The sequence below is a fragment of the Panthera pardus genome, unplaced genomic scaffold (assembly GCF_024362965.1).
Source record: "Panthera pardus isolate Hobbes unplaced genomic scaffold, ASM2436296v1 HiC_scaffold_11, whole genome shotgun sequence".
NCBI lineage: Eukaryota > Metazoa > Chordata > Mammalia > Carnivora > Felidae > Panthera > Panthera pardus.
In genome coordinates, this window is record NW_026526666.1 from 104839503 (window position 1) to 104863799 (window position 24297).

At 62.3% G+C, this 24297-nt stretch overlaps 1 protein-coding gene and 1 long non-coding RNA gene across 7 annotated transcripts in view; one reads left to right on the plus strand and one right to left on the minus strand.

The window, feature by feature from the left end:
- The window catches only part of PRDM16 (PR/SET domain 16), a 315500-nt gene that overhangs the window by 154676 nt on the left and 136527 nt on the right, over positions 1-24297 (minus strand). For all 5 annotated transcript variants that reach the window (XM_019461170.2, XM_019461167.2, XM_053899070.1 and 2 more), the window contains exon 3: positions 6635-6685. In XM_019461170.2, the coding sequence (XP_019316715.2) occupies positions 6635-6685 (51 nt within the window). The remainder of the gene's footprint in view (positions 1-6634; positions 6686-24297) is intronic.
- On the plus strand, positions 17012-18513 carry LOC109273984 (uncharacterized). Of its 2 annotated transcripts, none has more exons than XR_002083366.2 (3): positions 17012-17167; positions 17668-17719; positions 18113-18513. It is a non-coding gene; the product is annotated as an uncharacterized LOC109273984 (long non-coding RNA). The 2 variants fall into 2 exon arrangements; XR_008420908.1 differs by having other exon boundaries at positions 18453-18506.

Below are 24297 nucleotides of genomic sequence, written 5' to 3' on the forward strand. Positions count from 1 at the left end.
CGCCGAGAAGGAGCCGGAAACGCACGAGGCCGAGCTCAAGGCTGAGGGCCACGCCATCCAGGGCCAACCAGATTCAGAGGGCGGGGGGGCGGGGCGGGAGCGGCAGTGCCAGACCGGCCCAGCCTGCCCGGGTCTCCGGAGCAAAGGAGAATTTCTTTTGTTTACCTTCCGGGTTAAGGCGTATTTCCAAGTGCTGAGTCTGCCCTTGGAAACTGATGATGTTTTATCTGCCTTTGAGATTTAAGTTTGGGCAGCTTGTGTGCAGGGCGGCTGGGGGTGGGGGTGGGAAGGGCCTGACCACAGCGGGGTGGGGGGGACCCCCATCACCTGCTCCCACAGGTCCCGCCAGCGGCTGCTGTTGGGCACCGAGGGGCCTCCCGTCTGCCTCCTCCGGGAAGTACCCCAAGCTGTAGCCCAGAAGGCTTTCAGAACCTGTTTCGAAGGAGGCGCTCCAGGGAGAGCAAGAAACCCAGCTCGGCTCGGCTCGTTGCTTTCTCAGTTGCAAGAAAGGGGAGGAACTAAGCACTCTCCGCCCCCCCCCACCCCCCGCCTCCCCCCCAGGTGTGGCTCTGAGAGCAACATGCCCCCCACAGCCTGCCCACAGCCCGAGGGCGCCCTTCCTCAGGCACAGTGGTCCCCTGGCAGGTGACAAACTGATGTGCGGCTTTAAGCTGGTTTCAGGGATCCCTAGGGTGGGACAGGGGCAGAGAAAGGGGAATCGACCCAATTTAGGGGCGCAAAATGCAAGAAGCTTACGTTTATAACGTTGTCCCCCAGCCCTGCAGCTGCCCCTAGCTCTCCCATGCTGCCACTGTCCGCCCATTAATCACCCTTATCAGGGCTGGAAGTGCCCCCCCCCCAGCCACCACCCCCCCAGGGACAAGTTCAGGAGCTTCAAGGTGGCCAGAGGTCAGAGTCCGCCAGCGGTGGGGCTGAGCCTCCGGGCTGCGGCCCCTCCCTTGGGCCTGACTCTCAGCCCAGGGGCTGGGGCTGCCGAAGTCACACCTAGGCGGCCTCTTCAGATAAGCGTCACAGTTGTGAAATCAGAGGCCTCCTGAGGCGTAGGGGCCGGAAGCCAGACTAGAGGCTGGGCCGAGGCGGCGAGGGTCCCTGGGACTGTCTGGGGAAGGGGACTAGCGGAGGCGGCCGTGCTCTCCACTCCACTCCGGTCTCGGCCCCCTCACACCTCTCCGCTTTGCAGCCTTTGATTCAGCAAAATCAGGGGTGCGAACTTCTTAGGAGTACTTAGTTTCCATGGCAACCGAAGCTGACCTCAACATTATTGTTCTCAAGAGGCACTGACTTTACTATATGTTCATTCGCTGAATTAATGGACTCCTGGCTCTTTTGTCAGCGGCCCCCGAACAAAGGAAAGAGAGACGAGTAGTCAAAGGGCTTTCAGCCACTGCCCAGCCTTTTGTCCGGGGCTTACTGCGTCCAAGCAAGTCTATTCAGCCCGAGATTATCAAAATCAACTCGGGGCTGTCTCCGTGGCAGCTAAACACACTTTGATTTCATAAAGACATAACCGATCCCCCATGCAAATTATTAATTGTGACTGCGGGGTTCTGAGGGCTTGGGTCTCTGGTGAGATTTGGGGGGGGGGGTCCTAAAGCGTGTTTGCAGGTACACGGGGCGTCGGTGGCTCCCGGGTGTCGCGGGCTGGGAGGGGAAGTGGAAGAAGGAAAGGATGGCTGAAACGACCCTCGCCAGCACCGGCAAAGCGGAAGGACCGCAGCGAACCTTCCCGTCCCGCTAAGACCAGCTGAACCCAGCCTGTGCACGTCAGCGCTGTAAGCTGGGGCTTCTGCATCTTCCGACCTCCTTCGTGTTCCAGACACGTCCCTTCCGTCTCCACCGCCCTCCCTGCCACCCGGGAGACACCTCTGCTTCCCCCAGAACGAGGCCAGAGAGACCGCAGAATGAGACACTGAACACAGGTACCCGTCTGTGGGCGTGGCCAAGGCCAGGAACCGGGCTCGCAAACCGCCGGTCCCAGCTTGGTCGCACCGCGCTCGGACCTCCGGCCGTGTGGGCTCCTCAAGCGATTGTTGCACAACAGGTACCCGGCGGTCGTCCGTCCCGTCCGCTCCCGCCTTCCTGACGCTTGAAGAGTTGTCTTTCCTGACTCCCTGGCCGGCCTTCCCTAGCCCCCAGGTCCCCCCAGGGGGGATCCCGGACACCGGAGGCATTTCGCCAGGGCCAGGCTATGGAACACGTCCGCGCACAACAGCCCAGTGGTGCAGACCACGGCCCTAACATCCGAATAATCATTTCACAAATAATAATAATTATCAATCAATCACCCTGTGTGGACAGTGCCAGGCTGGCCTATCAGATGGCTTTTATGACCTGTAGCATTTTGCACGTAATGACAGGGAGAGATTTATGGAGCCATCGTGCCCCGTCTTCCAGCCGTGGGACTTCATTAACTTCCTTTAGTTTCGAGTCTCTGCGGCATCGCCCCCCCCCCCAGTTCCCCCCCCACCCAGAAGGGCGCAGAGCGCTGGCTGGGTGGCTGTGATCCTCACCCCCTGGGCTCCTCAGGGGTCCTACCCCTACTGCTGCACATTCCTGAGTGCTGGGGCGGGGAGGGGGGGGGCAGACGGAGAAGGGGAGGAGAAGAAGAAATAAAAATAAAAAAAGGAAAAGGTCACTTCCTTTTGTTTGCCTTCCCCCCCAGTTGTACCGTATTAACACGTCCTTCCTTTTCAAGATGGTCAAAGAAAACAAGATAAAGTGGGACAAAGGGAAGGCTGCTGGGGCTTGGTGTCCCCTTTTCATATCACCAGAGAGATTAAATCAAAATTCTTTTAGCTGATATCATCTCCCCGGGTGGACTGCACTCTTGTTAACGGATAAATTCAAGCCCTCCAGAAAGTCAAAGAATAAATTTAAGCCTTTTGCCAAATGTCTATCCTATTGGATTTTGATAAGACGGCCATTGAGTCTTAATAACGTCTTGCATCCATTTTCAGCAGGCCCTGAACGCGGCTCTTTATTCGTCCCCAAAGCCTCTTCGCTGGGCCTTTTTATTACAGGCTCCGGAGGGCTCTCCAGGGAGCCGGGCGACCCGAGTGATGGATGGACAACTCACTAGATTATCTCCCGCAGATGTTTGCTCTGCTGGAGCCCCGGGCTTTCCCTCTAAGTAAACAGAGACTAAATAGAGTCCGCCGGAGGGAGCAGTCCCAGAGGCCCGGCACCGAGGCTGGAGGAGGCGACTCGGCCGGACCGCAGGCCTGCAGTCACGCTGCGGCCCAGGGCGCGCGCCTGCCGGGCGGGCGCAGGGGACAGAGAGGCCTGCGGGGCTGTGGGGGACACAGTGTCAGAAGTGCTGGTGGCCCCAGGAGGGGGGTGCAGGGAGGTCAGGGGCGTGGCTCACAGGCTGTGGGCGCGGTCACGCCAACGGGAGCCCCGCCCTGTGCCTCAGGCCATGCCACAGCCCTGGTTCGAACCCCACCTCCCCTCGGGAGTGCGGGCGCCTCCGGCCTCCCTGGTCCTGGGGTCCTGACCCCCCTCCCCACCCCGCAGCAGAGGGATTCCACGCATCACCTGTCCAGCAACCTGGGTCTCTAATGCTTAGAATTTATAGCCACGACTTCCCACCAAATATCACATTTTCTGCGACTGTTGTCAAGCCATTGATTGCATGAATTACCTTTTGTTACACTTGACTGATGCGCAAACAGAACGGGAAGTATCCTCATCCTAAGGACTGAATAACCAAAGCTCAGAGATGTCGGCAACCAACCCAAGGCCCCCCCAGCGATTCCCCGGGGTATTTTTAAAGCTCCCAGGCCTGTGGGGGAGCACAAGCCCTGCTCAGCCAGACACAGAAATCCCAAACCCCAAAACTGATAAATGGGGGTCCACCTCGTATCACCAAGGAGTTCACTAAATGCACGCTTAACACAGCCCACGAGGCAGGTGTGGTTATATTCGGTCACGCGCGTGTGTGTGTGTGTGTGTGTGTGTGTGTGTGTGAGTGACACACATCCGTTTGTACAGTGGGACCTTCTTTTTGGAAAGAGGGTCAAAGGAATGTCGCATTTACCCATTTTTCAGCCTCGGTGCATGAACCCATTTGGCGTGTACCTTAGCCCCGATCTCCCCCCACCCTTCACTCCCTCCCAGATCGTCTGGGCATGGAACCGTAACCGGATGGGTCCAGATCTAAGCACCAAGGTTAGGTTTTGATCATCCCACCAGTGTGACCCTGGGCACCCATCCCGTCATACTTGAATGCCCCCAAAGCTGATAATGTCTAAGTTCAGTGCGAGGCCGGAAAAATCCCAGAGTTCAGTGGATGGCCGAGCGCTGTGTAGCAGCTTCTCAGTGTGTGTGTGTGGGGGGGGCATTGCATGAGGAGGTGGGCAGAGCCCCCTTCCAGGCAGCAGGCTCCCCCCGCCCCCCGAACAGGGGCCTGCAGGGCAGCCGAAGGCAGAGGTGCCCGGCTGGGCGTCAGGGGGCCTGTTTCAAAACAGCCACCCAGGCTCGCTCCGCTCCGGGGCCCGGGCCCCCCTGACCGTCGGGTCTGTTCCGATTCTGTCCGAGGAAACCTGGGACCGTCCGACGGGCCTCACGACGGCCTGTGTTTGATGGGATGCCCGCGCCAAGCACTGTGAGTGGGTCCCACCCATCCCCTGGGCGGCTCTCAAGGAAGACCCCCGACCATGTCAGCCAGCACCCGGTGGGCTGACTGTTTACAAAAGAAAAATGCAAATCAGGAGCACCACAGACGATGTGCCGACTGGAGTCCCCACTCTGTCTCTTTCGGTCACGGCTCAAAGCATCCAGCACTGGCCTCCTTGCCTTCCTCACATTTAGACTTAACCTTCTTCTTCTTTTAATGTTTTTATTATTTATTTTTGAGAGAGAGAGAGAGAGAGACAGAGCGTGAGCAGGGGAGGGGCAGAGAGAGAGGGGGACACAGAATCCGAAGCAGGCTCCAGGCTCCGAGCTGTCAGCACAGAGCCTGACGCGGGGCTTCAACTCACAAACCACGAGACCATGACCTGAGTGGAAGTCGGACGCTTAACTGAGCCATCCAGACGCCCCTTGACTTGACCTTCCGGCCTTGTGCCTTGATCCTTGCCCCCATACCCGACAACCGTCTGCCTGTCCTACCGGGAACGTATCACCCCTAACCTCCCGCCTGGCGGCAGATGGCCAGCTGCCTGTTCACGGTGAGCAAAGTGAAGATTTCGTGTTCTCCTACAGGTTAAGAGGCCGGAGTTGACTGCAGCTACCTTTTTACGGGAAGAGAAAAGACCTCAATTCGTTGAAATACGGGAAACCTGTGTAAAGTCTCCGCCCCCTTACATCCTTCAGGGAAACAGGAGTTTGTTCCCAGAGGCTGGAAGAGGGAAAGGAGTCTGTGGGGATGGATGCTGCGTTTTAAGGAAGAAAGGCCTCAGGCCGCCCTGGGCAGTGAGGCTGGGACGGGACGTTGTGGTTTACGGAGAAGAAGGAGTTCCTTCAGGAGGTCACTGCAGGGTCAGAAAATGCCTTCTTTGGCAGGGTTTTCTCCAAAATCGGCACCTCTGGGGCTGAGCCTGGCGAGAAGGGGCAGGTCCCCCGTCCCTTGCGGAGGGCACGGCCCAGACCCTCCAGCCAGGCACAGGGATCTCCTGCCATGTTGGCCGGTCTTGTCCCTGCTCGAGGACACGGACGCCCAGCTCACACCTCAGCCTCCTCCCCCTGGGAAGGGCCGACTGTGCCCCATAAGCAGGCGGCGGGAGGCACGGCACAGGACGGGAGCCCGAGCGTCCGGACGCTGTCTTGCGTCCTGCTCAGGGGGGGACTCCCCGCCTCCCTGGGCCGTGCTCGGAGGCAAGCGTGTCGGGAGAGGGCTGTTGCAATTCTACCGGAGAATCCAGAAGAGACGGTCAGCTCCCGTGTGTGAGTGCAGGTGTGGCTGTGTGTGCTGTGTTTGTGCGTGTGCGCGGGTGACCCGAGCTGGGCGGGAGAGCCGGGCCCCCTCTGGTGAACGGCTTCTGGGTTTGGGGGATGATTTCTGGGTCTGATCCCCTCTGTGACTGGCCAGCCCGCGGTGCACAGGGCGCCCCCCCGGGTATTGGGTTTTTCTGGGCCTCGTTTATCCTCTGGATCTTGTAGAACTAATGTTTGCTGCCCGGCTGTCGCCATCGCCCCCCGGTAGAGCAGGCGGCCGCGCCCATGCTGACACTCTCTCACCTCACGGGCTGCTCATTTAGCGCCCAGCCCGAACGAGCCCTCTCTGGAGGCTGAGCACAGCAAAGGCTTTGTTGGATTTTCAGCCAATTGTGGGGATTTTCCCCTCTCCGTATTGTATTCTTTTCACAGGAGTATCCAGTGAAGACGGTTAAACAAACATGACCCGCGTTTATTTAATTTCCCGCGTCCGCGTGGCCTGAGTGTTCCCATGGGCGCGGGCTCTCCCGGGTCTCAGGAGTCAGGATGGTTCAGTGCCCCCCACCTGCTCACAAGACGAAAACAAGCATCCGCCCTAATGTCGTCGGCGTCACCGCCCTGTGCACGCGCTCCGCCCGGATAAGGCATTGCTCCCACTGCGGACCTGGCTACGCGCAAATGGGCTCAGGATCGCACGCGGGCCACGGCGAGGGAGAAGGCACGGAACCAGGTCTCCTACCTTTTGGATGCAGACCTCCTGGGACGACACCTCCGTATCCGTCAGCATTTGCTGCAAAACAATGGTGAGAGGGGGGGTTAGTTTCTGAGGAACCACATGCCCATCTCAGGCTGCGGCGGCTGTAAGCCGTGGGGCAGATCATCCGTCCCCTGAAATGACCAGGGGGCGGGCGACCCAGTGGCTTCTCCATGAGACGGAAGAACGTGCCCTGTTGAGAAGTCAGGGCCTTTCGTCCCACGGCGTCTGCTGGTTTGTTGAGAACCATGAGGGCCCCTCCTGGACGCCACGTCCCTGGGAAGGCAGCCGGGTCCTTGCCAGGAGGGAACCTCTCTGAGCGGCCCACCCCGGTCCTTAAGGCAAGCCACACGCTATTAAAAACAGGTCGGTGGGGGCAGGAAGACGTTTCGAAACGTGCAACGGACTCTCTCCTGTGTCCTGAGCTCCGCCAGCAGAGAGGAGCCCGTCTGGACGTGCCCCCCTTGGGCCACGCACGGCGAGCGGGAGGACGCACGCACCCGCCTGCATGGGGCTTGCAGTCTCTCCTGTGAGGCCAAGCCTGGCTGAGCGGCCGGCTTCACCCGGGGACCCGGTAGCCACGCTCCAAGGGGAGCCGCCACGGAGGAAGCAAGCGTAGAGGGTGGACAGCCGGAGCCTGGCGCGACCTGGCGGTGACCGCGGGGCTGGCGGGGCTGTGATTCGATGCCATCACTCCGCTTCTCCTCTCCTGGCAAATCAGAGGGGGCAGCATTGCTCTTTACTGCAGACCCCTGGGAAGCGCGTGCGGTTTTTGGAGGAAGCTTCTCACAGGAAATCAGGCGCAGGCAGACGGCGGCGGCGGCCCGGTCACAGAAGCACCCTAGGGTGGCCGTTCACGGCCAGCTCCCCCCCGCGGTGGGCTGTGGGCGACGCCAGGACCCCCGCCCCTCCCCTGCCCAGGGACACAGCCTCGGGTGGCGAGGACAGCGAGCGCCAGCCGCTCTGGGTCTTTCTTCCACCCGACAATTTTGACTCGGAGCTTTTCTTGGCTCGGCTTTGGAGAGCTGTAGCGTTTTGCCTGCCTGGCGTCTCCTCTTAAAAACCACCAAGCTGCACTCCAGAGGGACAGCATTTCAGCGACGGGTCCCCGAGTGCTTTCTAAGCTAAGCAAACTGACAAATTAGCTGTATAAATGGGATTTTCCCTTCTGGATCACAAACCCCGGGCGTAGACATGTCCATACGTCGCAACGTCGTTTCCATAAGAATAGAAACCGAGACTGAAGCTAATTGTGGAAGAACAACATGAGAAATGGTGTCAGATCCAAGGGTTTCATTTGCCCTCCCCTTAAAATCACACCAGGGCCCTTCCAAAGCACCAGCCCGGAGCCCGGAGCCCCGGCCAGCGCCCACGCAGGCCGGTGAGGGGCCGGGGTGCTACCATCCAAAACGCTGGCACGTTTGCCCGGCTCAGCTGTAATAACAATAAGTCGTATTTTTCAATGTTGAGAATTCTAACCAGTTGGGGATTTTATGTTTCTTTTAATAGATTCCGAAATTGCGGTTTGGAAGGTGGTTCTAAGTGGGGAGAGACTGAGCGGAGCAGGTGGGCAGCGCAGAGCCCCCGGAGGCCTTCCGGGGCATCCTCGGTGAGCCGGGGGCCCACCCGCGAGGGCCGGGGCAGGGTCAGCCTCAGGTGCCAGGGGCCGAGTCTGCCCAGCGGGGGGCCCGTGTTTCTACTCCCTCATGATCCGGCTTCGCGCTCCGAGTCCAGAGCCAGGAAGCCCGGTCGGTGGCTCGGTCAACTGGGAGCGAGAGGACGCGGCAGACGGCCTGACTGTCGGCAAAGCTGTGGCTTCCGGAAGGGGCTGCGCTCGCCAACGCCCAGAGGCCAGAGACGGGGCCCACCCTCCCGCTGGGGGCTGCCCAGGCCTGCACCCTGGACACGTCCACCCAGCAGGATGGAGACCTGTGTCAGCACCACACAGAGCCGCGGGCTCCCTGCTTGGGTCATGAGGTCCCTCAGACCAGCCCCTTATGGGGGGTCGGGGGGCAGCTGGATCCAGGAGGAAAAAACTACGTCTTATCTTTCTGAGCCGTGCAGTGCCCCCGGGCGGCGGACACAGCCATGGGAAGCAGCCGCGGGAGGGGAGCGCCCGTGGGACAGTTTCCGTTCCTGGGAAGTCCTGAGCCCTGAGTCATGGCCCTTCGGGACTGAGTCGCGGACACCACGCGGCTGTTCCGCAAAGCCCGGGAGAGCGGGCTCCCCGTGACGAGGCTGCCACATGACTCTTTCCTGGGACCCGTTCACGGGCTGGCCTTCTCCGCCTCGACTGCGTCCCTGCAAGAGCCTGGGGACTCGCTTCTCTAACCACAACGCCAGCGTGGACGTCAGGCATCCAGAGAAGCCGCCTCCAGCAGGGGACACGGCTTGGGAGGGCTGCGACCTGCCCACGGCACCCGAGGCCGCACCGAAGGCAAAGTCCTGAGCTCCCTCTTGGGTGGCTCCAGCCCAGGCCACGGGCCAGGTCTGGTAAAGGGGACGCCCCCATCCCGTGGTGGCCCTGGGGGGGGGTCCCCCTTGTGTGTGGGAAGGAGCTGGGGTGCCTCCCAGCAGTTTCCGCTGCAGCCGAACCTCCGCCAGCAGAAAAACTGTCTGTGGGGCGTGTTTTGGGTTAAAGGCTGGGCCTTCCTGGCGATTTTCAAGGTGCCGATGTTGTCTTTCTGGGGCAGTGCCGCCTGCACGCACACCAGGGACAACAGGCCCCCACGCTGGGCCAGCATGGCTCGCTGCTCACCCCCCGCGCACCCAGCCTGGGCCCAGAGGCACTGGGTGGGGGCTGGGGGTGCAGTTGGCTGCCCTCTGGTTGGAGATCAGCAGGGAGGCACCTTCCTCTTCCTGGTGGGGAAGACGGCTCGTTGCTGGAATCTCACACCCGGTGCCCAGCTCTCTTCCTCCCAATGGGCGCGTCACGGAGAGCTTCGGAGAGAGCGAGGAAGCCACGTGCTCACCCGGGGGGGGGGGGGGGCTGTCAGCCCACAGCCCCACACGGGAGCCCTCTGGTCTCCGGCACGCCCCGTCCTGGGCCCCAGGGTGGGAGCCGCCCTCCCTCTGCCCACCGGCCCCTCTGTTGGCCTGTGTGCCATCCCGGTCATGTTTCCTTTTGAGTTCTGGTGGCCCTGACCTCCCTTTCTCCCTGCTCCCCAGCGGGGAGTGTCCTGGGCGGGAGGCCCCACCTGGACAGAGAGGCAGCTGGGGTCGCGCCGCTCCGGGCCGCAGAAGGGGCACGGCACCCTCTGTCCCTAAAGGTGGCACAGGCCATGTTCCCGCAGCGTGGGGCCCCGAGGTGGCCCTTCCGGCAGTCTCGGTCCTACGGGCTCCCCAGCCGGCATCCGAGGCACCTGCGTGGACCCTCCTGACTCAACCAGAGACCGCCGGTCACACAGCAGCAGGAGACGCCTTCAGGGAGAGCCCGGCCAGCCCTGCACGGAGCCCAGAAGACGGGGCCCGTCCTGAGTGCGGCCTTGCTCCCCACATCTGCGCTGTCCCTTACACAGCCGGCCCGTGTCCAGACCCACCGTGTCCCACGGGCTTTGGGCTGAGGGGGGCCAGAACCACTGCCTTTTGTCCGAGGCTCAGACTGGCCCCGTGGGACGAAGCATCCCAGGAAATCTGCCCGTTGCACAGCCTCGAGGCTCTTTTCTCCATTCTGGGAAGAGTCCCTCGAGGTCTGGGCACACAGGCTCGGAAAGGATCGCCACCTACCCAGGAGTCTGTGTCAGATGGGGACGTGGAGACGGCACTCACGCCACACTGTCCACAGAGTCGCTATGCCTGACACAAGGAGGCAGGGAGACCAGACAGGACGGAGCACCTCTGCGGGGTGGGGGGTGGACAGGCAGGACCAGGGTGTCTTCACCCCTCCTCTGAGCCTGGTCCTCGGCCCCCTTTGGGCTGCAGGGCAGTGGCCTGGAAACCCAGCTGTAGGACCGCAGGTGACCAGGAGGAGGCCCGCCACCCCAGTCACAGATGCAGACAGGGGAGGCCGGCGCTTTGAAGAAAGGAGTGTCCCCTCGGAGCAGGGGATGCCTGTTGCAGCAGCTTCCCTCTCTCTGCCTGCCCTGTGTAACAGCCCGCCTCGGCAGGCAGGCACATCGCCATCCGCCATTCACCCACCACTGACCTCGGGTGAAAACCCACCGGACGCACCCCTTCTGGAGCCTCTCGGCCTCGGCCTTCCCCGCCACGGCTGCCGCTTTGCTGAAAAACCTCTTTATTTTGCTAGCTGAGCCTCAGCACGCGCGTTGCTGGCTGGCCGGCTGCTCTCGACCCCCCCTCCACGCCCCGGCAGAAGTATTAGGTGTGTTTTGATTAAGCATTTTAGCCAAAAAAGGGAGGTTTGACCTCCGGCATTTCACTTCTTTTGCGGGTATCGGTGCCAGGATTGAGCTAAGTGGGGTTGGTCAAAACATCTTTTTTGACTCTTAAAATAAATACCCTCTGTTCTGCAGAAAGTCGGCCCGGAGTAGACACACACACACACAGACATCTCGTTCGTTCACAGCTCTGGAGCCCTGGCGTGTCCCCCGAGGGGGGCTGAGCTTTGGGGCCGGTGTCACAAACGGATCCCAGAAGGCGTCCTTCCCTTCAAAATACTTACTAAAGCATCTGAAAACAGACCCACAGGAGGGAACCCAAACGGAGCCATGACCCTGTGGACCCCCAAAACCAGACGGAAGCAGACGCAGCCCCCAGCCCGGCCCGGGGCCCAAGAGAACCCCCTCGGCTCTCACTTACTGACCTCCCACCCTCGACCTCCCAGCCAGACTCTCTCCGACCCGTTTCCCTCTTGTCGCCTGCTGCCATTCTCCACCCAGGGATGTTCGGCCAGGCCCAGAAGCGGCCAGAAGCTGGATCCTCGGCCCCTCCCCTTGAAGGAGCTGCCGGGGGTGGGGGGCCAGCTCGGTCTGCACAGGGTTGTCCCGAGAGGTCGGGCAGGGCCCAGGTGGTGGATGGGGAGCCCTCCCCGCGCGGTCCCCACACACAGCCTCCTTCTGATGACCTCTAGGACACCAGGGGCTCAGGTCCTGCTGGAGACACAGACCGGTGCGGACAGTTCAAGACGGATGCCGGTGACCCCTTGGAGGTCAGCCGCCGTGGACTCTGTGTGGCCTGCCCTCTTAGGAGGGTTTCTGCCCAGCTGAACGGCGCCCTGGAAATGGGCCGGATGAGCCAATGGTCAGAACTAACAGAACGGCCGCACTTCACCCTGTTTCCTCGGCCTGGGATGCCCACGGCCTCGCGTGTGCGCCCCCCTTTCTTGGAAGACGGAGTTTTTAAAGGACAGCTCTCGCCTGTAGGTTTCTGTCCATATCAAAGTCCTGCCGGGAGCACCACCCTCCCTGGCGTGCACGCTGCATTGACATCATGGTCCCAGAGGCCACAGCAGGGGGGACGTGGTGACGGGGACCGGTGGGCGCCCCTCCCGGAGCCCCAGTCCCTCACTTGTGTCCAAAGCCCCGTCCGGCAGAAGCTGTCGGGACCTGGCAAAACAGAAGGGGAAGCAGGGGCCCCAGGAGTCGGAGCAAAGGGCACGTGTCACAGAGCCGCTAAGTAGGGGGCCTGTGTCCAAATCCCGGCCTCTGGTTCCAACTTCTGCTCTGGAGGAACAGCGTCGCGGGGGAAAGAGGCCACACGACCTCCCTTCCGAGCAGGACCCTCCTGGGAGGGGGCTCCCCATGGTGGGTCCACGGCTGGTGGCCTTCAGCAGAGCCGGGTGGTGGCCCGGGTGGTGGCCCCGCTGGCCGCCCCGCCGGGGGACCGGGAAGGGCGGGTTAGTCACCGGTGGCTGCCCTGGCTCCCAGTGCAAAGCTCGGCCGGTGTTGACACAGACGCTTGGGCTCTCAACCGGGAGCAGGGTAATATTTATTTATTTTTTGCATTAAAAAAATCGGCTTGGCTGTGATTGAGCTACAGAAATGATTTTTTTTTTTTTTTGAAAGGCGCCTTGGACCCTGTTTTCAGCTTTTATGCCTAAACAGATACTTCTCAGTTCTTTCAAGTGAGATCTACCCATGAATGCAGGCTCTCTCTTTACTCCTAAGAAAAATATTTACACAGTCAAGTACGGCACGAGAAGGACGCGGGCTCCTTCAGAGGGCCCACCCCAGAGGCACATGGGTCCCACACCGCTGTTTACATTCCCAGCCCACACCTCCTCCCCGAGGGCGGCTCCCGCCTCCCGCCTGGGACCCTGCAAGCCTGGGGTCTGCACTCCACGCCTGCCTGAGAGCCCACACTGCCGTCCGGCAGGAGGAAACCGCCCCGTGTGGACGACGGCACAGTCCCACCTTCCAGACCCCTTTGTTGGCCAAGACAACCCGGCAACTCGGCCTTCAGGGCCCCAGGAGAGGAGCCCTTATCGGCACTCAGCCCCAGCCCGCTTTTCCCAGGGGCGCCCGTCCGAACCTCGGGTCTGGGCGTGGGGCGTTCGCGCTTGACCCCTGGGGAGGGTGGCGGGGCCTGCGGCTTCGCTCTGGCCCCAGGAGCTGACGATGGGCGGACCACGGTTCCTGGCCAGCGCGGCCTTGCACAGACCCGGAATCTCTGGGCGCGGCTCGCCTGTTTTCAGACGTGCCGAGAACACGCTGTTCGCTGGCACCATCCCGTCCTGGGCACGTGCCCTCTGCCGGGACCCCCTGGCCTGCCCGTCTGGGGCCCGCACCTTCCTTCCTGCAGAACGAATGGATCCCCCGGCCCTGAATCTTCCCCTCGCCAGCTTCTGGTCCAGTCCGCGCCTCCGAGGTCCCCTGAGGGCAGGACTCAGAGCCTCATTTCAAAAGGAGCACATTTTGTCTACACTGCCCCGTGGAAGGCGCCTCAGAGGCATTAAAATTGAGTCCGGGATTAGCCACTTGGGGGCAATGAACAAAACGGACCCCTCCCTCAACAACAGCACAGGTGTTAGGAAATGGGAGTCCCCCCGGGCCCCCCTCCAGTCTCCCGCTGAGAACCAGGAGTGAGGGCACACGGCCCTTCTGGGAGCCAGGAATCCCGGGCTGGAAGTGGGGGGGGGGGGGTGGAGGAGGCAGAGGAAGGGAAGGCACGGGAACTGAGCACCCTCAGAAAGTGGCGGGGGGGGGCGACCAGGCCTGGAAAGGCCCCGGGGGCTCGCGGTGTGTGTCCTCGAGTGCGAATCTGGACAGATGGGAGCAGGTCAGGGAGCAGGGGAGGAAGGAGGGGCTGCAGGGCACAGTCTCATATTGACCTCTATGTCCCTGCGTGACCGCAGCCCCCCTGTCCCTCCGTGACCGCAGCTCCCCGGCCCTGTGTGACCGCAACCCCCCCAGGCCCTCCGTGACTGCAACCCCCCCATCCCTTCATGACCGCAACCCCCCGTCCCTCCGTGACCGCAGTCTCCCTGTCCCTGCGTGATCGCAATCCCCCCGTCCCTGCGTGACCGCAGCCCCCCCGTCCCTGCGTGACCGCAACCTCCCGTCCCTGCGTGACTGCAGTCCCCCCGTCCCTCCATGACTGTAGCCCCCACGTCCGTCCATGACCGCACCCCCCGTCCCTGCATGACCACAAACCCCCATCCCTCCATGACCACAACCCCCCCGTCCCGCCATGACCGCAACCCCCCTATCCCTGCATGACCGCAACCCCCCCGTCCCTCTGTGACCGCAGTCCCCCCCGTCCCTGCGTGACCTCAGTTCCCCCGTCCCTGCGTGACCGCAGCCCTCCTGTCCTTGCGTGACCGCAGCCCCCTGCCCCTCCATGACTGCAGCCCCCTGTCCCTGCGTGACCTCAGTCCCCCCGGTCCCTGCATGACCGCAGTCCCACCGTCCCTGCGTGACCTCAGTCCCCCCATCCCTCCATGACCCCAACCCCCGTCCCTGTGTGACCGCAACCCCCCATCCCTGCATGACCGCAGTCCCCCCATCCCTGTGTGACCACAGTCCCCCCGTCCCTCCATGACCACAACCCCCCCGTCCCTTCGTGACCACAGCCCCCCCATCCCTGCGTGACCACAGTTCCCCTCGTCCCTCCATGACCACAACCCCCCCATCCCTCCGTGACCGCAGCGTCTCCTGTCCCTGCGTGACCGCAGTCCCCCTTCCCTCCTTGACTGCAGTCCCCTCTGTCCCTCCATAACCGCAATCCCCCCATCCCTCCGTGACCACAGTCCCCCCGTCCCTCCATGACCACAGCCCCCCCGTCCCTCCATGACCGCAGCCCCCACGTCCCTGTGTGACCACAGCCTCCCCGTCCCTGCGTGACCTCAGTTCCACTGTCCTTGTGTGACCGCAACCCCCCATCCCTGCATGACCGCAGCGTCCCCTGTCCCTGCACGACTGCAGTCCCCCCGTCCCTCCGTGACCGCAGCCCCTCCGTCCCTGCATGACCGCAGCGTCCCGTCCCTGCGTGACCGCAGTCCCCCTTCCCTCCTTGACTGCAGTCCCCTCTGTCCCTCCATAACCGCAATCCCCCCGTCCCTGCGTGACCGCAGTCCCCCCCGTCCCTCCGTGACCGCAGCCCCCCCGTCCCTGCATGACCGCAGTCCACACGCCTGCTCTGAGTCGCTCTCAGGGCGTCTTCCCCGTTCACCGCAGGTGGGCCTGCCATGCTGGGCTCCCGGCAGCCAGCGCTCAGGCTTCTGGGCCCCCTGGTTCCCACCAGTAGCTGCGGACCCACCGGAGGCTGCCTGGACGACAACAGGGGGACAGAGGAGGACCCAGGGCTGGCGGGGCCGGGCGGCACACCTGTCTCACGTGACACATTAAGACGTGGAGCAGCCGTCTTAGGAAGGGTTGTCGTCTCTCCGTGAAAGGGAGGGGGAAGCTCAGAGGCAGAGCCATCGTCCCGCATCGTCCCGCATCCGCACAGGGGGTGTGAGCCCGGGCTGCCAAGATCCAGGTGATGGGGGCCCGTGGGACAGGGCCCAGTCGGAGGGCGGGACGGGGCGAAGGAAGACAGAAGGCAGCACGGCCGTGGACCAGCCCGGCCTCCGCTCCCAGGTCTCCCAGACAGAGACGCAGCCCCTCAACCGCCCGTCTTCCCGATAAAGGACCCAGAGAGAGAAAGGCGATGCCACCAGCCCAGCCCCCACTCCCTCCCGCCCCCAAAGCCACCTTGTTAACAGTTCAGCTCCCTGGCTGACCTCATGCACATGCTCCCTGAGCGGACAGCAGGTCTGTGGCCCAGAACCACAGAGGCCCCCGGGTGACAGCTCCTGCCCCTCACTCCCGCCAGCCGCTGGCCTGCCCCAGCTGGGATTTGCTTTGTCCCCTGCATCTAATGCCACGGGGACACGGGCAGAGCTGGGGGCAGGCCTCGGGCTGACCACCTCCCCTGGGGGCTGTGGTGTCTGCAGGGGCTCCTTCTCTCTCCGGACCGACCCTCCCACAGAAGCTCAGAGATGAGAGGGTACAGGGGACCCCCGGCTCAGCATATCCCAACCTCTGGAGCACTGGGGCCTTTCCGACCAAGGCTCTGAATTGCCCGTGAGGCCAAGCGTGAGGCTCCTCCCAAAAGCGACACTCGAAGTACCCGGGGCAGCTCAGATCTCGGGCCGCCACCCCCCGCCCCCCTCCCTGCAGAAGCGGCTCGGCTTGGAGCGGGACAGGACCCTGGGCTCCCATACCACAGGCCCCCTTCCTTCTTTCCTGGCTGCGGCTTTATGCCAGGCTGGGCTCTGGGCTCGGAGAGGACTTGCTGGTGGCACAGGCCAGCGAGGGCGCCCTGGCCGGGGTGCTGACCACACCGACCAGGCCGGACGAGGCCGCCGACCCCACAGGAATATCAGGTTCTGAGCCCCTTCTCTGCCGGGCTGTGAGCTGAGGTTCAGGCCCGGGGCGGCCTCGCAGGCCCTTGTCCTGAGGAGACGTGTGCCCAGCACTGCACATGGCCCCTGGCAGACAGCTTCCTCCTCCTGCTTCCGGAAGATTGATGTCCCCAGAGGAAGAGCACGTAAATCACGAGAGCCGGGGACGCGTGGCACTTCCAATCAATGACTCATGACAAGTCATAACTTCCGCCGTCAGAAAGGGAAGCTCTGGCACGTCCAGGAGCCGAGCAACAGCCAAGCCCAGGAACTGGACACGCACGCCCCGGAAACGGGGAGAGAGTTCCGCAGGGCTGCTGGTTCCTGGAGCTGGCGCCCGGGCTTCCTTCCGAGCGCTCGGGTTCAAGAGGAGAAAAGCCACGAGCTGGAAGGAGCCGTGTGGATTTGGGAGGTCGCGGACCCTGCAGAGGGGGACCTGGGGGGCGGGGCTGACAGAGGAGACCGCACACCCCTGTGCTGCGGAAAGTGGGTGGTTCTATGGGGCCCCCGGTGGCCTCACTCACTGTCCTCCGTCGCTCTGAATGTTTCCCAGCCCCTCTGAGCGCACACAGAAGGGAACGTGCAGGTCTCAAAATCTCCCCGACTGGCTGCCCTGTCTGCCTGCTCCCCCTGGATCAGGTGGGTGCTAAGGTCAAGGGCAGGGTCTGAGACCCCAGTGTGGTTGTCCCGGAGCAGAAACGGCTGTAGAACCCAGACCCCACAGAGGTGAGCAGGTGAGTGAATGTGGGAACCCTTCGTGGAGGGCTCACCAAAACGCTGTCCCGGGCACTCTCCCCAGTGCCAGCCCGATGGTGGGAGGGGGCAGCCAGGTCATCCCCGCTGCGGGGGGCCCGGACCCCACGCCCAGGGCAATTCTCTGTGATCTTGGGGGCTGGGTGCCTATACAGCTATCCTAGAAGCTGTGCCATGTAGGAGCGGGGGTCTCCCCTTGCTAGGCTGGGCGTCTGGGCAGGTGCCTGGCCATCAGACAGCAAGGTCCGAGGGGCACAGAGCACAGCCCCTCTGATGTCCAGGTGGAGGACAGGAGGGGGCCCCGGTGGATCTGAGCCACGCCAGCGGAGGTGGTCCTCCCAGGCCCCGATACCAGGGGGCAGCCTCTCTGTGTCTATCCGCCCCCGACGCAGGGGGACCAGCGTCTCGTTGCCCGGGACTGTCTGGGGTGGAGCACCGAAAGGCCGCCGTCCCAGGAGACCCTCATTTGGTCCCTCTGCAGGAGGAGAGCCACCAAGGCTTGACCCACAGGAGGCCCCCCTCCCAGAAGGCAGGTATGTATGAGGGATAAGATCCCTAAAGAGAAAACCCACACAACTATCACACACAGGCCTAGGTCATCTGGGAGTCCGACACGCCCCCGGTACACGGAGATAAATTAACGAAAATGCCTAATGCGAGCATTTCCAAGAGCTTCAAAGAGCTGAGGGCTCCGGGCTTTGCCAAGACAAACAAAGCGGGGTGGTGGGGGGGGGCTGACAGGTGCCTGTCCCCATTCTTTAGCAGCCACTCAGACACTTAACATAGCCCGGCCAGATATTCTAGAATGTTCTTTCATGTTCCGGGCAGCCCGCGAACATTGTGTTTGTCCGTGGTGAGTGTCGGTGCATACAGGGCGCAACGTGGCTTTGGGGCTAATTTCTCCATTTCCTTAAATCAACACTCAGCTCTGTGGACGACAAGCCCGAGGGGACTCTCCCAACGCAGGTCTGGAACACTTGTCCTCCGAGGCCCCCATGGGCCGGCCTCGCCTTGCTCCGGAAGGCACTCACTGACAGCCCTGTGCACGTCTGTGCTGAGCTGGGTGCCAGGCAGTGTCCCCCCAGGGAACGGGCGGGGCTGCGTCTGGACGTCTCCGTGACAGCCCGTCCCAGAAGCCGCCTCGGGGACTCTGGGGCAGCCCTCCGGGGACTTGGCACCTCAGTGCCTCCCAAGGGGGAAAATAAATCACGGAGTGAGTTATGGGTTCTATCTGCACATTTGTCTCCTATCCTCAACCCTCTTTAGTTACAGAAACAGCCTGGGTATCGACAGAATCGTATTAATGCACTTCACCTTGACCCTGCCTACTGATAATGTGTTTCTTAAGATTATCCTTAATAATCATACGTGAGTACGAAGGGGTCACAGATCTCCAGGCGATGGCTGCCCAGACACGCTAGTGGGGAAGCCCCAAGCCGCAAGGTCCAGGGGGATGGGCTGGGCCGATGTTGAACTTGCCCCTTCCCCAGGGGAGCCCCCAGGACTCAGGCTCCTCATGGGCTAGGAGTTCCCACCCCTCCGGGGTTTGGGGTAAGCTCTCGTCATCGGAAGGTGGGAGACTCCAGATCACCCCTCCACATTTCAAAGCAGAACCGAATTCCAATTCCCATAAAAATGGGGGCAGACCGAGCTTCCCGGGGATTGCGGAAGGACGGAGCACCAACTCACAGCCACCACTCGTCACCCTCCCCTTGGGGTGACGACGTGGGGGACAGAAGGCCTCTCCCCCCATCAAATCCTGGCCTCACGTCCTTGCTGTTTAATTATCGCATCTATCCAGTCGGCAAATATCGTGGACCCTCCCTCACCGTCGGATTCTGCACCCTCGCAAGGTGGTGAAACCAGAAAGACAACGGTCTGCACTCCTGACCTTCCCGCCCCCGGGTCCCCCACCCGCCCCTGGGAACGCTGAGCTCAGGGAGACCGAGTGGCCGGAGCGGCGTGGCACAGCTGACGAGCGGCTGGGATTCGGGCCGGGCCGCGCGCTGAGTCTCTGGGTCACACGGCCTCAAGACGGGCTCCATTCGGAGACCCGGTGGGGGGCTGGGGGCAGGGAGGGGGCGTGACGCAAAGGAGCCGGACTTTGTCTCCCACAAAGAATGTTCCCGATCTGTGGGGAGGAGGCCTCGCGGCAGAGCCCCGAGTGCCCGGGTGTTTGGTCACAGCTGCCGGGCTGACTCGAGACCCCCGTGCGTGGGGGCGGGGGAGGCAGAGGGCCACCAGACGAGACCGCACACTTCCTAACGGGACCCAATTACAGCAGCAGCTGTGTGGGGGAACTCGGCGCTGATCCGCTGTGAAAAATGGGCAGCGCTCGGAATCCAGCGGCATCCGCGCGACTGTCCCCCGAGGCCGGGAACCCCGCGGCCAGGCTTGCTGGGGGGGGGGGGGTGCGGGGGGGGGGCAGGTGGAACCAGCAAGGCTCCAGCCTCCTGCATTTCCAGCTCAGGGTCGGGGGTCGGAGGTGCCCACGGGGAATCCTGGAGGACTGCTTCCCACCCTGGGGCCCTCGAGGGCTTCTGGCTAACATGGAGCGTCAGCCTCACCCTCTCCCTTCCGGAACCTTCGCGGAGCGGGGCAATGCCCCAGGAGCGGCACGGAGAACCCGGGCTCGGAGCCCCATCTGGCCTTTTACAGGAGAAGCGCGCCGACCCCGGGCCTGCGGCAGACGCGGCTTCCCAGAGGACGGAGATGGGAGCTCTCCCATCCAGCTGCAAGCCGCAGATGCAGGCACAAGGCTTCCTGAACATTCTGTGGGAACGAGAGGCTTGCACGGGCAGAGGCCGCCCTCCTGTCCCAGGGTGGAGGACGCCCAGCATCGAGGCAGGACTCCACGCGGAAGAAACGTCGTAGGTTTTTCAGTTCCGATGCCCCAGGTCTGCGGCCACCACGAGGGGACCCTCCAGGCAGGTGGGAGAGGGGTGGCCAGCGAGCCCGGCGGGCAGAGTTCCCAAGAACACCTGATCCTGCCGACAGCTGCGGCCGCGCGGCCTGGGGACCGCGGGGAGCGCATTCTCAGCTGTAGCCTCCCACCAGGGAAAGTCGGTGTGAAATCGGACGCAGTCTGAAGCTGCTCTGTTCGTTTCCCTTTCTTTCTTTGTGGCCCTGCCTGTTTTCCGACAGGGAGAGGCTCTCAAAGTTGGCGCGAAGCGAGGCCCAAGCCGCCACTTGGAGTTTCTGCCTCCAGCCTCTGGGCTCCGCTGGGTGTTCGGCCTCCCCTGAGATGCGGTACGGTCCCTTCCGGGGGCAGGGGCGCATACTCATCCCCAGACGCCTCGGGGCGGGGGGGTGTCCTCGTAACATCTGGGGACCTGGAAGGCTATTGTAATTGGCAGCCTCGAAACCGCCTTCTGGAGAGTGGCCTTGAAACCGCCTTCCAGAGAGCGGCTGGAACATTAGGAACCACACGGCAGGTGCCGATGGAGGCAGCTGTCTGGGTGGGGATCCTCAGCTATGGAGCTTGGGCCCCCAAACTGTCCTCTGGCGATTTCACTTCATGATGATGTGGGCTGGGGGGGTTACCCTGCGGCCCCAACCGCTGCCTGTCCCGCCTCAGCCACAGCAACACCTCACAGGCAGCTGCAGGGTGAGTACCGGCCAAAGACAGAGGCCAAAGCCCCTGCTTTTCCCCCGCACCCCTGTGCACAGTGCAGTCTTCTCCCACGTCGCCTTGCCCTGCTCTGCAAAGGTGGCCAGCACGTGTGCAGGTCCTGGGGCCGTGTCACCGTCTGAGGAAGAGGAGAACCCTGCCCGGTTCTGAGAACCGGCTCTGAACCCCACCGCTGTCCTGGGGCCTGCGTCCAGGAAAAGTGTGCACACCTCCCTCCTTCCTCTCCGTGGTCCTGGTTTCCCTGAAGCTGGAACATGTCACTGAGTTCACAGACCCTGGAGGCATCTGGACGGGAAGGCGCTCGGATGAGCCCGGAGACCACGGCAAGAGCGCCTGCCGGCCTGGACGCGATTGCCGCAGCCCGGCAGCCCCGATGGGGGGTGGACGGCCCCTGGATGCTCGTTGGCTGTGTGTGCGCCTGTCAGTTTAATGTGACGAGGTCACCGTCTGTGTGCGGGGTGCACTCAGGAAGATGACCCCCATTAGCTCAGGGGGGACAGTGCAGCACAGAGCGCACGCGGCTCCCTGGGCCGTGGTGGGGGCGGGGGCGCACGGGAAGACGGCCGGGCACCCGCGGGCCGCTGCCATCTGTCTCTTGGAGGATCCCCTGAGCCGGCCGGCAGGACACCCACTTCCAGGGAAGCTGGGTCACGCAGCCCGTGCAGGGCAAAAAGAGCCTCGGGAGAACATCGGCCGCCTTTTCAGAAATGTTCTTGGACGCAGTTGGACTCCGACTCCATTCTCGGAGCTGGGGGATTTTGGTCGATGGCATAATGTGTTTGTTCTTTCCGAAGACTGAAGCGCGAGCTGCAGTGTGCCAGGCGGGGGCCACGGGAGGGTCTGTGAAAGCACTGCCTGCGGGTGTGGAGGCCAGCATGGCCCCACCCCAGGAGAGAGGGAACAAGGGAGGGGGAGAGAGGGAGAGCAGGTGCGCCGGGACATCCCCACGCGGCAGAGACCCTGGCGGCCGGGGTAAACAGACGAGGGTCTGACAGGTAGACGCGCGGGACGGCGTTCCGGGTGGGCGGGCTCCTGGGCAAAGACGCCACGCTTCGCTAAGGACACCGCTCGCCTGGACTCCCGGTCAAGCCTCAGCTTGACCCGCCATCCCCTCCCGAAGGCCAGCTTCTGGAACGAGCCCCTGGGAAGGCAGAGCAAGACGAGACCCCCGTTCTGGCTGACCCTTTGCCTGGACTCTCGTCTCGGCTGGGCCACGACCCCTCTTCCCGGGCGGCTGCCACAGCGTCCCTTTTGCCCGCAGAAATGGACGGCGGTCCAGGGAGGTACAAAAGGTCCCTTCTCTGACCTCCGGTGTGGGGTGTTGTGCTTGGCCTCGCGGGCTTCATGACGGCACATTCGTGTGCGTAACGGACACAGTTGACCCTTCAGAAACACGCGGTCTGGGAGCGCCGGCCCCCCGAAAAGCTGAGTATAACTTTCGACCCCTCCCCAAACTTAACTAACAGCCTGCTGTTGACGGAAGCCCTACCGGTCACCGAAACAGTCGGTTTACACAGAGCTTGTGTGTTACGTGCATCGTGTCGTACGATCTTACGATAAGGTCCGCTAGAGGAAAGAAAACGATACTAAGAAAATCACAGGGAAGAGGAAATACCATAACGCACTGCCTTGAATGAGGAAAAAACCCGCGTATAAGTGGGCCCGCCAAGCCCCTGTGGTTCAAGCATCCGCCGTAGAACCCTGTCAGTGGGGGCTGCCCGGGGGTTGCAGGTTAAAGCAGAAGATTTGGGGGGCCCGTCCCCCACTGCACACTTGAGACGTTTTGTTTCCGAAGGCAAACGTATTCACGGACCTTCATGGGTTTTCCTCCCTTCCCTGGAAACTCTGTGCTTCTGTCCCCCGGGGCGGTGCATGTGGCCGTGGACAGGGCCTCCCCCGGGCTCTCCTTCGAGGAGGGACGTCCTCAGATTGGACCAGCGTCACCAGCACGGGGGCGGCCTCCTGGCGGGAGATTCTTTTTTTGTCTTGTTTTCCCCTAATGGAAAAAGGTTTATTTGAATAAAACTGTAAAACTCAGATGTAGCCAAGAGGCCACATCTCAAAACAGAACCGGAGGAGGAGTGCAGGAGGCCCCAGGCCAGCACCTGCGCTCAGAGCCCCCCCGGGAGCCAGAGCTCGGGACACAGCCGCCCGCAGGAGGCTTTCCGCGGCCAGCGAGGGGATTTGGCCGTTGCCCTCACCGAGCCGCTCCCAGAGCTGGGCCCCGATCCAGTTTCCAGGGCCCACTTTTGGGCCCACGGGTCCTGTTCTCCTTTCGGCGTCGGCCGATAAGAGCGAGCGGCAGACCCCGTCACGGTCCGTCCCTGAGCTCTGCGCTGTCACAGTCCTGCCTCCCCGAGCACCTCTGCTCAGCAGCTCACGCCTGAAAGACACCACAATCTTTTTACCCAATTTTCCAGCTGAGTTGACTGGGGCCGGCAAAGGTCAAGGAGCTTGCCCAGGGTCACTGAGTAAAACAGCCAAGCCTCTGGCCTCAGGACAAGGACGCGGGACTCCGGTTCCCCTTCCTGACCGCTTAACCAGAGGCTCCTTCATAAATAATGGACATAACGGGGCTTCACTCTGTCTTTGGCGGGCAGGCTGTGCAGGCAGCCACCGGGGCTGTGGTCCCCGTGCACCGCCGAGCCCTGGCGGGGCTGCAGGCCTCACGGCCCCGTGTGCTCCCGGGACGGAGTTTGTCGCAGGCGTCCCAAGACCCGGAGAGACAGTCCGACGGTGGGTCGGTCGGTGGGCACATGCGACCGTGGCTGATTACTCATCACTGACAGTTATTAGCCTATTATGAAACGTATGAATTGCCTCTTTCATACCACATCCCTGTCCTTAAAGTGCCTTGTTAACTGACGTTAACCAATCCAATTAGCAAAAGACACTGTATTCGCGTAATTAGTAATTTGAGGCTTTGTCCCGTCTTGGTCTTAAAGAGAAAGGCGTTGGCCTATGATTGGAACAGCACCACACAATTAAGTGAAGTGCTCACCGATCAGCGGGGGACACACTCCATCCCTGGGGTCCCGCCCGGGACCTGGCTCTGCGCGGGCGCCGAGGTTCGCGTGTGTGGAGTTCAAGTGCGCCCGCGCTGCTCCTCTCGGCTGCTGGCCTGGCCTGCTACATCAGGACGGGAGATGTTTATTTTTATTATAAACTGAGAGGCCAAGCAGTGAGGAACCTGGTTATTAAACACTCCGAGCCCAATTCTGCAGAAAATCAAAAAAATCCAACTTTGAGGATTGATTGCAAGTTTTTTTTTCTAATCGGACGCCAAAAGGAACATTGTGGGGAAAGATGTCTCAGGGCGGTCCTCCTCCAGGCAGCTTTTCTGTTTACGTCTCCGAGCGAGCAGTTAGGTTTCGGAGACGCGAAGACGGCCTCCACGGGGCCAGATGTTCTAGATAAGACCTTCGGGCTGCGGGCCGCGTGTGTGCACAGCGCATCCACCCCCAGAGCCGGCTGCGGCCT